The following is a 15,661-nucleotide window of genomic DNA, read 5'->3' as shown; positions in this document are numbered from 1 at the left end:
GACAGATGCTGCTAATTTGATGCTCTTGCTTATAGGGGAAGAGGAGGAGTCACAGCCAGGCCTGTTGCAGTTGGGGTACCACGTGGGACACCAACTCCCCGAGGAGTCCTTTCTACCCGAGGGCCAGTGAGCCGGGGAAGAGGACTTCTCACTCCCAGAGCACGAGGTGTCCCCCCAACTGGATACAGACCTCCACCACCACCCCCAACACAGGAGACCTATGGAGAGTATGTAAGTAAAGGCGGCAGCTTTGGAGACCAAGTTGATCTGGTCCAGATACTGTGTCATAGTTGTATTCTCTTGTTCACTTCCTTAGCTTAGCAAATAGTTGTCGAATATTAAAATTACTTAGCATAGAAATTCAAAAGTCTATTACCGGTTATGCCAGGCAACTTGAAAGAATTTTAGCTGTGGGGAATGCAAGGCAGAGTACAGCAGATAGCTAATAACTCTTCCATGAGCCAACTAGAGCATCCTTTTATATTCCATCTCAGGTTGCCTCTGAGTAAGTCAGTCACTGGAAAAGTGACTTCCTAAATATACCAAGATGGCATTGCCTTAAAATGTGTCATTTTAATCTGCTTAGTAAAGCATGGATTTGTAGCTAAAGTTCTTTTTAGTGAAGAAAATATTAAAACTCTGTATTTTTGCATCAATTATCTTTTTTTTAAATACCAATTCTTGAGTTCTCGGATATGGTTTGTATATAAGACAAGAGAAGGAAGTACAGCTGTCAACAGAGGATAGTATGGAAGGGACCCAGTAAGGGTGCCAACCTCTGGGGTTCTTCTTGTAGCTTCATTGCTTATTACAGACTGGGAAAGTGAGAGGCCAGTTGATGGATGATCCCTGCCAGTAACTGTGGATATGGAACAGGAGAATGAGGACAGTTGTTAAAGGCAGTGACAGGGATAAGACACTAGTACTAATGGCTTTTACTTGACTACTTTATGGAGGTGCTGGACACTTCTTTGCAGTTTCTAGAAGGTTTCGTTTTTCCCGTGGTCACCATAATCTTCTTTAGTTTCATCTGTGGCTGCTTTGCCTTGTGCACTCGGGACTTAACTGAAATGGAACAAATGTTTCTTCTTCTGCTTTTGGTCCAGACCGCCCTTCCCATATGGTGCATCTCCATTTCTGCTGCTCCATAGGCCAGCTATTGCTGCAGAAACTCGTGGGGCCAGTTACTGAGCTGCTGAGCCCTTGGGCATTACAGCCATTGTTGCAGTTGCTCTCTCACTCAGCTGACCATGTGGCAGGGCAGGGATGGGCAGCGCTTGGCTCCTTTGATGTAGCCCTGTGGTTTACACTCAACCCTGCCGTCGTTCCATGCCCGGTTCTCGGTTTTGCTCTTCCGTTGTAGGAGGGTGCGGCTCTTCGCTCTTCTCACATCTCCTCAAGTTGCTTGTTTTCCTGCTTCTTTATGTTCTTGTGAAACTGACAGGGATGGCTATGTCACAAGTTCTTCTCCAAATGCTGACTCTTCCGAAAGTAGTAGGGCCAACAAAGAGAAGGAGTGCCATCACAGCCCTCGTAGGTCCATGCCACGAGTCACGTTATTCCCACCTGGCTTACCTTGACTGCTCTTAGACCAACGCGTGGCTGGACGGTGTTCTAGAAATTGCTGGGCAGGGGCTGTGGGTCATGGAATTCATTTCACCATCCATTTGAATTGAGTTAGGCAATTTAACATTTATTTGCAGGTTTCATACTACACGTTTAGAAAATTATTGTCATCTTTCCATGTCCCTGATAAGGACTGCTTGAGAGCCTTCTACTGAAGCTACATCCTTGTTCCCTGCCTCTGGGTGTGTCTGCTCCTCAGCTTAGAAATTAGATGAGTTAATCTAAATATTTCTTGCCCAGATGAGAAAAGCAAAAGCAAATGGACCCTTATTTTTGGCCAGCAAGCAGGGGATAGGGGCAGGCGTAGGGATGGGTTGTTGGTTACCTGTAGCTCTCTAATTTTTTTGTTCAATTTTTGATAATGAGAAAATAATTGGATCAATCAAATTGGTGACTTGACAGATAAATATCGTCCAAATGAATTTACTCTATTTGGCCTCAACTACTATGGGAGCCCTTCAGAAAGTCACTTGATTCATTTTCAGGAGCAAAGATTAGAGTGCTGTGAAAGGAAAAGCGCCTGCCATTATTTCTTAAGTCCTGCCCTCACACATGGCTCTCTCCAGGACACTGGAAGCAATGGTTTGCACACGGGGCCAGTGCTGATTCTGTGGTACTCGCACCACACCCTAGAGTTGCATTCAGATAATTTCTCCTTCTTGCTTTCATTTGCCTGGGAGGCATCAGCTCCCAACTCCATGCATGTACACTTTCCAGGCCATGTTAGGAGGAATAGCAGGATGCAGGAGACAAAGCCTTGTCATAACTGTACACCTTGGCCAAGTGACTCCTCCCATGAAGGATTCAGACTACAAATGTGATCACTAGCTTTCACATCTGTTACTCATTGCATTACCTTTTAGATTAATAGCCAGGCTGAAGGATTTTCCCCATTTAGCCTAGCTTTTTGTAATCCCTTGATTACAGCTCAACAGCTGTATGCTGGGACACCACTGATGGCTGGTGCAGGAAGGAGAAAAGCCTCCCCTCACATATCGTTAAGTTGCCCTTAGCAGTTTCTCAACTCTTCTCTCTTAACCTCATCCTGTCCTCTTGACCCACCTGAAACTTGATGTCCCTTTTCAGTCACACCAGTGGAGCTTGGTGGTCTCTGACTTGGGACTGTACATTGGCCATTGGTCTGAACTCTTTGAAATCTTGATGGGTTGTCAAGTGTTTAGCTTGCATCCTTGCATGCAAAGGGTATATTAACAAACAAAACAACAAAACAAACAGCCCTAAACTTTGGTTTTCTTTTTTCAGTTTTTTCCCTGCTAGCATAGGCACACTACAAAATGCCAAACTTTGAACTTGAGAGCCCTGAATAATAAAAGTAGTTTTTCATCTTAGAGCAAGTGAAAGACAGGACAGCTGAGCTGTTGCACTGCAGTGGAGTAACCTGAGCCAGCTTCTCCGAGGGGAGGGGCTTCTGCCCCTCTCCCTACTCACCTTCTCCTTTCCAGCAGCTAATGTCCTGTCTGGCGCACCTCGACCTTTAATGCTTGCTGACTAGATGGAGGGCTGTGGAAGGATCTGTACCATGAGGAAGGCCAAGTTTTAGAAAGTTGCCAACGGCAGCACACTGCCGAGGCCTCTGTGACACGCCACTGTTGCTGTGTCTTTTGAGCTAGCATCAAACTGCGTAGTACAAATGTCTGCGTTTGCTCTCCTGAAGAGAAGCCATGTCTTTATTAGTTTTTCTCTAGCCACTGGCGGCAGTTTCTAGTACACTCCCTTAGGGATTTGCTGGCTAAAGAGCCTTACCGAGCTGGGTAACTTTCCTGTATGGAGGTTGCACTGACTTGATTAAGAACTGTTTGTGCCCTTTTTTCACTATGAGTATTTACCTGTTTTATGGCACTTTAAGTTGGTAAATGAAAATGGACAACTGTTAGGAACGATGGATGAAGATTAAAACAAACCAAAACTCAAAATAAATAAGAGAGGTCCTTTTGCTGTCTTAAGGACATCAGATTATTCCTATCTCTGAGAGCTTCATCTGCAATTCAGAAACGTAAATTCTAAAAATGTCCTTAAGATTGGGGCCTTCGCTTATCTGCATAGGGTACATGCAGCTTTGGATTTGATTTCTGACCCTACAATGAGTAAGAATTTTTTAAAAGTCCTTAACAGGTATTCAGTAAGAAGAAAATTTATTTCCATAACTCATGTTTGATTATATTTAGCCATCTCAGTTTTTTTAAAAGATTCAGTATTAATTGTTTGAGGGATTATTCTAGAGTATATATGGGGGTAGGGTATCATCATGTTGCTTATTTAAACCTAGCCCGGAGGAAGAATCCTGCTCTGTGCATGTGTGTGTGTGTGTGTGTGTGTGTGTTTATTTGAAATCCTAGTATACTCAATGCTTTGTTTAGAACTCCTATCTGGATATTTGAGTGGACTTTTCTTTAACAACTATTCCAGATGAGCAGAGTAGTCCATCTTTGCTATTTTTTACCAAAAAAATGCAGAAAATAAGTAATGGGTGTGTTTTCAGTTACTGAGTGTATAGAGGGGCCTTACACTCTGCTTCAAGGTAGAAAAATTAGCCCTAATTACAGTAACCCCGCATCTCTTTTTCTGAAGAATAAGAAGTTCCTTTCTCCCAGTGACACTAACTTATTTCTTATACCTAAATAATTACATAACTGAAAACTTAATTAGTGTAACATACAGTGTTTTTACTGTGAGCACTTTAACAATTCTAAGTGTGATCACAGGAAGACCAGCTTGGCAGAACCCGGCATTCCCGCAAAGTGGGGGCATGCTGCTTCTTGGTCACAGTAAAAGAAACCATGAATGTGAGCAAGCGTGCATCCCTGGTGTGCATGGCAGCTGCATTTCTGTCCCTGCAGGATCTTATCAGTTATCTGCAACTGACAGACTGTGAAAGGGAAAGGCTTTCTCTCTGCTGCTGCTTTTAGAGAAATATGTCTAATGTTTGCATAAGCTAAGCACTCACTGTGAAGTGCTGGGAGTGGGGCTCCTGGTCTGGGTCTTGTTCCTGCTCTCTATATGTGGATTCTTTGAACACCAAACAATAACTGGTGACTTAGAGTTTACCGAGGTTCTACACAAGTTCTCTAAGTTATCACAGATCCAAGAGGTTACCCCTACATCACTACCCTCTCCATTACAACATCCAGTCCTAAGTAAGCAATGTGTCTCCCCACAGTTTCTGCCCGACATGGCCACACATGCGAAGAGCCACAGTCAACTCCTCAGGCGTTCAAATAGTCAAAGCAACTCCGACTTGCTGGCCTATTACCAATTATTTATAATTACCAACGTGTGACTTTGGGCATAAGTAACAACTCTGCTTTAAAAGAAGTGATCATCTATGTGGAAGGAAATACTTGTGTCCCTGCAAGCATGGCTGTGAAGGTTGGATTCAGGTCACCCTGCAGGACACGCCCAGCAATCACAAAGGTTATGTAAACCCTTTGCAGCCAGACTTTACATGTGCTGTCACTCCCTGCCACATAAGGGAGAGAGACTTGTTTAGAGTTCCACCAGTGTCCTCAGGATGAAGTTGAATGTCCTGTTCTGCTGACTGACTGTAGAGGCATCATCAGCCTTTTGTTCCCAGCCGGTCAGCCTGCAGGGCTCCATCTGTGTCAGGACACTCCCTAAGCACAGAGCTATGGTCTTGGCACGCCTCCCCCTGCTATACCTTTCCTTTTAATGCTTTCTCCTGTCTTACCCTCCCCCTCCAACTGGAGCCTCTGTCCTTATCAGATGCTGGTAGTGTCAAAGGGGAAAAAGGATTGAATTTGAAGATCTGAATTGCCATTGTTTTCAATTGTAGAACCGAACAATACTTTATCCCATAAAATAGAGTAAATGTTCCATGAGCCAAACAAGAGAGGTTAAGTTTGTACACATACACACAAAGAGCTGAAAAAAGGAAGAGATTGGTCATTTCTTGCGGGGGGAGGGGTCGGTTCTTGTGAGATAAGAACGAAGACAGAAGAGTGTAGAAGCTGACTCCTGGTGTCCTTTGCTGTGTGAGGACGAAGGTCAGAGGCTGCCACTGGCCATTTGGGAACTATGGCTATTTGTCTCCCTAACTTGGTGTTTGTTCACAGGCCTTGTGGGCATCTCAGTTCTAGCCACAGGGCCTGAAGCATGCAGCACGAGTGGCTGCATTGTTACTTAGAGTTTCTCCTAGGACACTGGGCTCCCCAGGTTGCTAGGTTGCTGTGTCACCCTCACCTCCACCACTTAGCACTGCCTCTGACTCTGGTACTTGGCTTTGTGGTCAGTAGATTGTGGGTTTCTTTCTTGCCTTTATTCCATTTGCAGGAGCCTTGCACAGGGCCTGACAGTTTGTGGATGTCACCTGAGCATACAGAAAGTGGCTCACTTGGCCATTATTATGTTCTCTGACTCTCAGTTCATGGCCAGGCCTGCATATATTTTTCCACCTTCTTGATGAAGGAAAAATGACTATATTAAGCCAGTGTAGTGAACATTATGGGGTTCATTTGGTGAGCTAAGAGATATGAAATGCTAGTGCCATTTATGAGGAACTTGTTCTAAGAGGCTAAAAGGGCCTTTCAGCATCCTTTATGTTGCAAGTAAAAGCCCTGATTTGGAAGGGAAAATGACAGAATACAAAAAAGCAAGTATTTAATGATGATAGAAACAAACTAAAACTGAACTGCTGTATTAGAGTACTAAAATAGTTTTGAAAAAGTATTTAATTTACATGTGTGTACACACAGTTGTGTTTGTCAGCAAGTCAGGGGACAGGTTGTCAGTTTGCTCCTTTCCCTCTGTGGACCCAAGGGTTAGAGTTTAGGCTGTCAAGCTTAGCAGTGAGCGCCTTTACTCACTGAGCCAGTGTGCTGGCCCCAGAACTAAGATTCGTTGAATCCTTCATGATGCGTAAACTTACGTTGTCTTAGAAATACAAGCATATTATTCTTATTCTCTGACTCATTTAATTATGATTGATTCGGCTTTGAAGCCTGGGCAGTGAGTGACTCATGTCGTCTTCCTAAGGTGCCGTCACCCAGTGTGTAAGGCTGAGCTGAGTCATGAGTCTCGTGCCCCAGTTTATAGGGTATTCTGTGTGCAGTCCTGCAGCTTAGTAAGAATATTGAAGGCCTTTCTCTGTGCAGGTCTGAGTATGTTTCTATAAGCCAGCTACAGTGTGCTTGTGCAGGGAACAGAGCAGGAGAGTGTGCTGAAGTTGCCTGGTGTGGTGTGGCCTTGCCTACTGGATAAATGCTAAGCGAAGGCTGTGCTCTGTACATTGACGAGACAGCAAAGGCCCCTGGAGTTTGTTGTACAGGTCTGAATGGCAGAGACCAGCGCTCTAACCCCTGCACCTACCTTCAAGATTCCTAGGGGGTAATGCACAGGCATCTGAGGCCTTCACAGGGATCTGGGTGAGAAGTGAGCAGGCTGTTCTAAGTTTCACTTGCACAATTGTGTGTGCAGCTCTGAGATGCGCTCCTAGCTTGCCTCATCTGGAAAGGAAGGAAGGACCCTGGTCACCAAGCCTGATTAGGTCAGCACCAGTCCAAGGCCACAGAGCTAAGAGGGAATGAGCTAGTAGGACTGGGGCCCAATTCTTGGTCCCCATGCTATGCTTTTGTGTGTTATATTCTTACTCATATAATGCCGTGGGCTAGAATAAATAAGAAAATGTACAGAACCCTACAAGAACCAGAGCTAGAGGGAAACTTCTTATTGTAAGTCCAGGCATAACTGGCCAAGCACCATTTGTCCCAGCTGCTGCTGTCTGGCTTGCTAACTTACTGGAGGTGATGCTAAGCCACTGTCAAGTCAGTAAGACATCATCACTCATTTGTTGGGTATACAACAAATGAGCTGGTGGTTCCTGAAGTACCTTCATTTGTGAATGACCACAAAAGCATAGAACAGCAAGCCCTTATCATTGATTCATGGGTTCCATTCCAAGTCAGGGGACCATTGTGCTGTGCAACAATGGCTTTGAATGAGAGAAAAGGCGGCTGCCGTTCACAGTTCACGTATCAGGCATGTCAGGCCTGCCTTGCCTGCTGCTTCCTCACAGGACAAGCAGCTATGGCTCAGACCCACTGAAGAGTCAGAGATGCTTTTGCGTAAAAGCACAGCCCCAAACCCCACGTTCTTTTAGCAGAGACACAGCTTGCCTGTTCTCCTAGTTGATGGCCCATTAAGGCTGTACTGGATAGAAGCTGTTTTGAAGAAAAATGATAGCCTCCCCGTGTCCCTTGGGAGTACTTTAGCACTTCCTCCCTAGTGCTGGGACATCAGGGAGGCCATTAGGGAAAGCCAGGCATGCCTTTGAAATTTACCTGTCAGTCCTTAGCATAGATTGTGTGTGAAGAGTCCAACAGGAAGAATGCTCTTGCTGAGGCTTACCTGAAGGTTTGTGGGGGCAGGGGATTATTGTTGTTGTTGTTTCTGAGACTGATTCTTGCTATGTAGAGCAGGGTGGCCTTGAATTCAGAGACCTACTTCTCCCTGCTTCCGGAGTTCATCCTCCACCATTCCTGGCTTCACCTAAAACTCGATTCCCAACAGATTTTGGAACTTTGTGTACAAGAGGGCTTCACTGCCTCTGCGTTTCCCCAGCACAGCTGCTGGGTGATGTTGACAGGGAACTAATCCGGGATTCCTTCAACTAGCTTATTTCCATGTTCCATAGTGACCATTTTAATTAAAACAGAGTGCAGATTGTGAAATGGTGATTTATGAAGATGCACTTTTACAACTGTGATTTGAAAAGCCCAGGAACACCTTATTTAGATAAAAACATGAATGTTGTATAATCTCTTAGATCTACTTTACCAGAAATAACAGTATACAGTTTGTGGGAAGTAGCTCACTAGTCAGCCCTCTTTCTGACCTGCTTTTTAGCGTAGGACTGGAAGATTGTACAAAATAATCCCATATGTTAAATATATGAGTATAGGCAAGTTGGGCAGGGCAGACAGCTTTTCTTACATTTCCTTCATGGTTGCTTCCAGCTTCGACTAATCCTTGTGTTACTGTGAGGTTAGCCTTAGTGTGTGTGGTCTCCTCCAGCACTTACCACTGTCATTTTCAATCTGCTTACAACCCTGATTCCTTTAGGTGGTCATCCTCTTGTGTGGATGCGTAACTTACCTTACAGTGATTTGATCTTTCCTGTCTGAGAGTTTCCCAGTATATAGTAAGTTGTTGATGGCAGGCACTATGCCCCTTTTTATCACCAGGGCCCAGTGTTTGGAAAAGACTCAGTGTGTGATTTCTTGATACAGAGACAAAACACAGTTGAGTTTTAGGATAATAGTATACATAACTAACTTATGTGCGAAAAGTACATAGGACCAAAGACAGAGGTTTCCTGAGGAAGTAGCATTACCGTCAAGTAGGGAACGAGTAGCCCTGAGGTGGGGTAGCCTAGGGTAGCCAGAAGGGATTTCTCTGGAGACTCCCAAACACAGAGGAGACCCTGTTCTGCAGACTGGGAGTTGGATGGTAATGTGTCATCAATGAGCTTTCTTCACATCTTTATTCTCATAGAGATGTTTTTTCACTGTGTAGTTTATTTTTAGGTAAATAGTGCATGAGGTACGTGACAGGAAGTGGGTCCTAAAAGATACTCAGAACTATTGCACTTGAATGTGAATATTTTTACAAACCTTGGTAACAGTTTAAAATATAACGACATCGCCAAGCTAGTGATAACTAGTCAATGGCTCAGGGGCAGAGAACCCAGCGAGCTGGACTGGACTCTGCTCTGCCTCAGTTCCTCACCTACAAATAGAGTCGCATTTATCACCTGGGGACGTTAGGAAGATGAGAGTGTCATGTGAGAGGTACTCAGGATTCTATCTGTCACCTAAAATCCAATAGCTAAGGACTTCTATTGTTGCTGGCTCAGAAGTAAAGCTACATTTACCAGTGAAGTCTCATCTTTCAGGAAGAGCACCAGTACCGTTCATACTGACCTGTGATGAAAAGGGGGTTTCAGGTATTGCGTGAGACTTGGAGTAGTAGGAGTGGCCTGCACTGCTGTTGGAATACCTGAACTTTGGAAAAGGTTTCTACACTGATCACAGCACCGTCCTCCCCCATCCTCCTCCCTTTCCAGAGCCCCATGGTGCATCTGAGTGGTTCCCAACAGGAATACACAGGGCCTCCCCCAGGAGGCTCAGTGGGAAACCATTAGGCAAAAGCAAGGTGGAGACTGCTGACCAGGTGGACTAGGCAAGGGACCGGCAGCCAGATCATGCAGAACAGTGTTTCAAAGTGGGGGAGAGCCAGTCATTGCTGTGTACAGCAGTGTGAGTGATTCTCACAAAACACATACCAAATGAAAGAAACATGGCCCAAAATACTAGCTGTTCTGAGTCCATTTATGTGAAGCTGAAAAGCAACTAAAACCGTCAGTTGTGTTGAAAATCATGATGGCAGTTTGGGGAGCAGATAGGAATTGCAAGATGACATGGGGTGGCTCTAGCGCCTGTTGGTGCTCCAGTGCACTTTCTGGGTGCTCGTTACTCCCATGCAACCAGCTGAGCCCCTCAGTGACAAGCTCTGTGCTGAGTATGTAGGATTTTCATTTTATGACTCATTTTGCTCTCGAATAAAAGATCAAAGAGTTAATCAACTTGCGGATTTAGAGAGTTTAAGTGTTGGGCCTGACCCTGCCTGTGGAACCAAAACGGCTCATTGTCCTTCAAGCTGTAGGACTGGATAGTGGTCTCCGGGGTGCTTGGCGGGCTCTTCTAATTGAGTAAGGAAAAGTCTTAGAAAACTTGGAGCTGGGTGCTTTCATCTCCACCTCTGTCTGCATTGGTGGCCCAGGAGCCTCTTCCCTTTCTCTGTAGAATGGACAGCACTAGGCATACCTGTCATTATTCAGATGGAAGTTCATGTGGAAGAATGGGTAGATCCATAAAATTCGTCACTGGCAGCCATGTATTCATTCAGAAAGTGTTCCTTGGATGCTCGCGTAGTGACAGACACTGGGGAAAAGGAACAGATTCCGTGTTCTTGTGGTCTCATGCACAGTGGCAGAGACAACCAGAAATAAGTACTGAGCAGTAAGAAAGCTGCTCTGTTCTGCTGCTGTAAGTACAGAAGATGACACAAAAACAGCTAACAAGGAAGAATGAAAAAGGAGAAGAAAAAGAAGTGAGAGGAAAAAAAGTTACTGGTTAATAGACTAAAATACTTGTGGCTGATTTTCTCTTGTGGCATCCTTTCTCGGCCCTTCCTCCTCTAAATCACAGAATACAATTGTCTGTGTGATTATTTCCTCAATTGTCTCAAGGGTCGGCCATGATGAGTGTCAGTCCAGATGCACAGGAGCAGAGCTGATGTAATGTCCACTTGGTCCCTTAGCTTATCTGGCTTCTCATCTTCTGGAACTCTGAACGAGCAGCTGGGGCAAGTGTCAAGTCCCAAGGAGGTGGCAGAGAGGTAGCTGGGATCTTGAAACAAACCAGAGCTTGGGAAGAATAAAGGTCCAACGGGTCTGCGTGAAGCACCCGGTAAATCCGCTGGGTTTTGCATTGGCGTTTGCAATGTTGCTCCCCAACAATTACTAAGACAGTTACTTTCTTTGATGCAAGAATCTCAGTTCCATGATGGCAGAGGCTTTTGTTTGATTCTTTCACCAGGTTTTCCAACTGTGTTGGACACATGATACACATTCAGGATCAATAGAGAAACTTTTACACTAGTGCAGTGAGGAGGCTGAGGCCAGCCTGAGCTGTGCAGTGAGACCCCGTCAGGAACAGTGAGCCTTATAACGATGCCACATTAACACACACTCAGAGGAATGATCTTCCCTCGTTCCCATCATTATGCAATTGTTAATTTAACACTTAATTTTCCCTCCATTTATAGTTTTATCTTCCCCTCGCTTTTAAGATTTCTAGTTCAAGTGTCTTGCTGTTTCTCAGTGTTTTGAGTATCTAGAAAATCCATCCAAAGTACTTCTTCTACTTCCGCTAGGTACGAAGTCCAAAGACATTATGCTAGTGGCTGTCCGGCACAGCTCCAAAGGCTGTATGGGGTCCTGCAGAGGGATTTTTGACATTTAGTTCTTTATTTACGTCATAGTATTTGCACAGTAGAGATACAGACCTTACATCTCAGGCAAGATTGTAAGAGTTTATCTTCTACAGAGGTCATCCTTGGATAGCTTTGATTTTTTTTTTCTGACATAGAAGTTATAGAGTTAAAATGGGGTAGTTCTTTAAATGAACCAGAACCATCTTTATTGGGAAAGAACTGTAGGAAGGAAACAGGTTCACCTACTTTTTTTTTTTTTTTTTTTTTTTGGTTAATCTTATACAGCCATTGTAAGCAGCAAGGGTTGTGTTTTCACTCCCACTTCACAAGTTGCCAAGTTTGGAGTTCTGAGAGGTTAGTGAGAACCCCACAGGAATGCACAACACCCAGCGCCACAGGTGGACTCAGACCTCTTGGGTGACTTCTTATTACCACAAGGCGAGTACTACCCATGGCATCCCAGGTTTAAACACTCACACGTGATGCAGAGGGCATGGGAAGGCATTTCTTTATGATTAGCAGTATTGCACTCTGACTTTATACAAAACCACTTGCCATACATTCACTAAAGATACTGTTGAAGCTGCATTGCCAAGAATGTCCTAGCTAAAATGAACTTCTGAAAAGTCTGTATTATTTGTTTTATAAATTCAACTTAATCATTATAAACCTTAAATTTGTTGAAGCTTTTCTCACTGCATCTGTGTGGAAACTTTTCACATCTCAAAATGGCCAGTTGTCACCCTAGTTAAAGTGAAGTATTCATAACATAATTATCTCCCTTTAAAGGGATGCCACACTGAAGCAGTAGTTTTTAATCACTCTTTTAAATTCTCTCAATTTAAAATGCTTTTCTCAGGTTTAAATATTATGCTTGATCTTACTTGTGACAGAAATAAAACTAGATAGGCCACGCTGCTTCCTCTGTCCTGGAAGATGGCTTCAAAGCAAGTGTTCTAGTTATCGGGACATGTGCCGAGTTGGGTGGGGGGGTGGTGATTTCCACATCGGGACATATGCTGCGTTGGGAGCAGGCAGGGAGTGGTACAGGAAGGTTTTCCACCTGTGTCAGAGTGCATGCTCCTTATGTACCCAAGAGCCCATTGTCCTGGTACTGGTTCTAGGCAAAAACCTCAGATGCGTGCTTGATGAAGAAGCAAGCTTTGCAGTGAGCGCCCATGAAGAGTTCATTGCGGTATACATTTGTGCAGTTTTTGATAACCTTATTCTGGCTTCCATAAATAGAGTTCCAAAGGTGATCATTTGCTCTAGGCGGAGAATAGAAGTCTGATAGTGAGTGCTCACCAGAAATGGTGTAATGGGGTCTGTGTATCATGATTTTTAGTACTTTAATAAGCCCTGTGCCTACTTCCTTCTGCAGTGCTGCCTTGACTTTTGCTCATCTCAACGTGATATTTATTGTATTTTCTGTTAGTTGGTCATGAATTCATTCTTTCATTCAGTTACTCAATAGATGTTGCCATATCGCCTGCTTTGTGTCAGATGAGACCATGGCCTGGTTTGCTCCCCGCTCCCATGTCTTCTCTAGGAACTCGTTTCTCACCTCAGTTTCACCTCATGTAGAGCCTCTTCCTTCTCATGACCTCTCTTAGTTCTGTGTCTATGCACACACATTTAAAGACGCTTATATGCACATACATGCCTAATTTTAAATCTAGCTTTCACCTGTAAGAAAAAATATACAATATTTGTCTTCCTGAATCTGGCTTATTTTGTCGAGCATATGACTAACTGGGAGAAGAAAGAGAACTAGCTGAGGGATGTAGGGAAAGGCAGTGAGGTACCAATGAGAACAAAGTGTGCATGAAGACAGGTTAGGGGGAAGGGAACTAGAGGGGAGAGAAGAGGAGGAGAGGTTAGGCCTAACTCATAGGAACCATATAGACCAGAGGGCAAGAAGTGAGAGAAATAACTATAGGTGCCAAATATATGTAAGGTATCAAATATGATAGCCCAAAATGATAATTTAGTTTTCAAGCTAACATTTGTTATCTGAGGAGGCATCAGAGGAGACTGCATATACAGAAGTACCAGCAACCAGGAGCACGGCTGCTGCTTGTACTCAGGCAGGTGCCCATTTGGTCTGCATCCTGTAGGAGACAGGAAGCAGAGTGGGACTCAGTCTGGAAGCAGCAAGCCTAGATTTGCATTTTAGCTAGGTACATCGAGAGATGTTTACATGGAGATACACTAGAGAACCAAATGTAGATTCCATGTTTGGTCCAACTGAAAGGTTTAGAAGTGCTCTGAAAGATTCTGAAGGTTCTAAGGGACCCAATTATGCCGGGTGGACCTCAGGTTTCATATTGGAAGGCAGAGGGAGGTGGGTGTGTGAGAGAGGTGGAGGACACAAAAACAGATCACTGGCTGTTTGGAACAACAGCAGAACAGCAAAGCAGAGGCACTAATAGAGATGTGGAAGGAAGGTGAGGGCAGACCTGTGCATGCCTCCCGATAACATACAGAGATTCTTAAGGTGCTTCCAGAACGATTCAATAGTTGGCTTAAATTATATTTCTCCCACCCAGTTAAGTAACATGGTCATCTGGGGAATAGCTAGAGCTGTGAAAAAGCTGAAAAAGCACAGGACTAGGTGAGCGGAATAAAGGAGGATTGTCCTGCATTTACCCAGTGTCCTGTGCGGCGAAACAGTGAGCTTTATTGAGTTCTCATTGTGTGTGTGTCTGTGCCTGGTCTGAAGGAATCTTTTAAGACAACCTCCGGTCATAATGTAGGTGAGGTGCCAGGCAGGTCATCCCCAAGGGGCAAGCACAGAGATACACACATGGTGCCAAATGCTGGCGTGATGCAGTCACAAAGGACTGTCTTGTGTGGTTGAAATGTTGTAACCAAATTGAAGCCACCTACTTGAACTTCAGCCTAGAAAGCTGACTAGGACAAGAGGCAGCAAGGGTAGAGACAGTGGGGACACTTGGTGAGCTGGATTGGTTTCTATACTGGAGGCTCAGAAGTGAGGCAGACAAGTGGATGCCTGTCATGTCATATCCTCTTTAAGAAGAAATGTAGAAGTGTGAGGCACAACACGGAGATCCCCAGTGTGAAGACAGCTACAATGTGTCAGGGCAGTGCTGGTGAAGTATAGTGAGCTCCTGTCTCAAGTCCTGCAAGACTGAGTAGCTTGGATGAATGACTCAAGAAAGGGTGCAGTGTCTTTTCTGTGCTGTTGTCTTATTTCACTCAATTGCACGTGAAGATAACAGCTCACAGTGAGTTGTCAGACAAAACTCTGACAGTGTAGGCAAGCTGTCACACCTATCTTCACTGCACCTGGGAGGTGCAGGCAGGAGGGGGCAGGAGTTCAAGGTCACCCTCTACTACATAGTGAGTTTCAGGCCAGCTTGGGCTATTTGTGATAGTCTCACAAAAGGAAATAAGGGAGGAAAGCTAATGTTTAGGGACCTCATAAGCTCCACCCTTCTTCAGCTACCCTCGTTCCCTTGTCTGCTGAGCCATTCTCTGATTAATGCTCAATTGTGTTCTCAGTTTGAGAACTCTTCTCCTGCCCTGTCAGTAAAACCAGTACAGGAGCATAGAAGTCAGTCAGCTCCTCCCTGTTTTGTCATGTCTGTATTTGTGTGTCCCATATTGCCTTATATTGTCCATTTGGTAGATACCATCACTATAATTGGAAGAAGTACAAAATGTACACCCTGTAGCCAAATCCAGCAAAGACGTCATGAAAGAAGTAGCTGTGGGTTCATATTGTGAAATATAAAACCTCAATGTTAGTCATTCAGTGAGCCAATTGCAGCTTTAAGCAGTATTGCAATAACCTGGCAGAATAATTGAGCAAGTTTTGAATGGCATAGCTATAGGAAGAAAATAGTGTACCAAATAGCATTTTAGTTAAAAATTTAAATTGTAGTTATTTATAATCTTAAATGTATGTCAAAACTCTTTGCTTGAACTACACATTCTTTATGATATCTAATGTTATTTTTCTCATTTATTTATTTAATCACTT

The 15,661-nt window shown here is 44.2% G+C and overlaps 1 protein-coding gene across 1 annotated transcript in view; it reads left to right on the top strand.

The window, feature by feature from the left end:
* Khdrbs3 (KH RNA binding domain containing, signal transduction associated 3) overlaps positions 1–15,661 on the top strand; it is a 147,097-nt gene that overhangs the window by 83,851 nt on the left and 47,585 nt on the right. Inside the window, exon 6 of the mRNA XM_051159570.1 lies at positions 36–231. Coding sequence (XP_051015527.1) covers positions 36–231 — 196 coding nt within the window. The remainder of the gene's footprint in view (positions 1–35; positions 232–15,661) is intronic.

Source organism: Acomys russatus, chromosome 17 (assembly GCF_903995435.1).
Source record: "Acomys russatus chromosome 17, mAcoRus1.1, whole genome shotgun sequence".
Lineage (NCBI taxonomy): Eukaryota > Metazoa > Chordata > Mammalia > Rodentia > Muridae > Acomys > Acomys russatus.
Note: the sequence above shows the minus strand (reverse complement) of the source record. Positions and strands in the feature narration are given on the sequence as shown.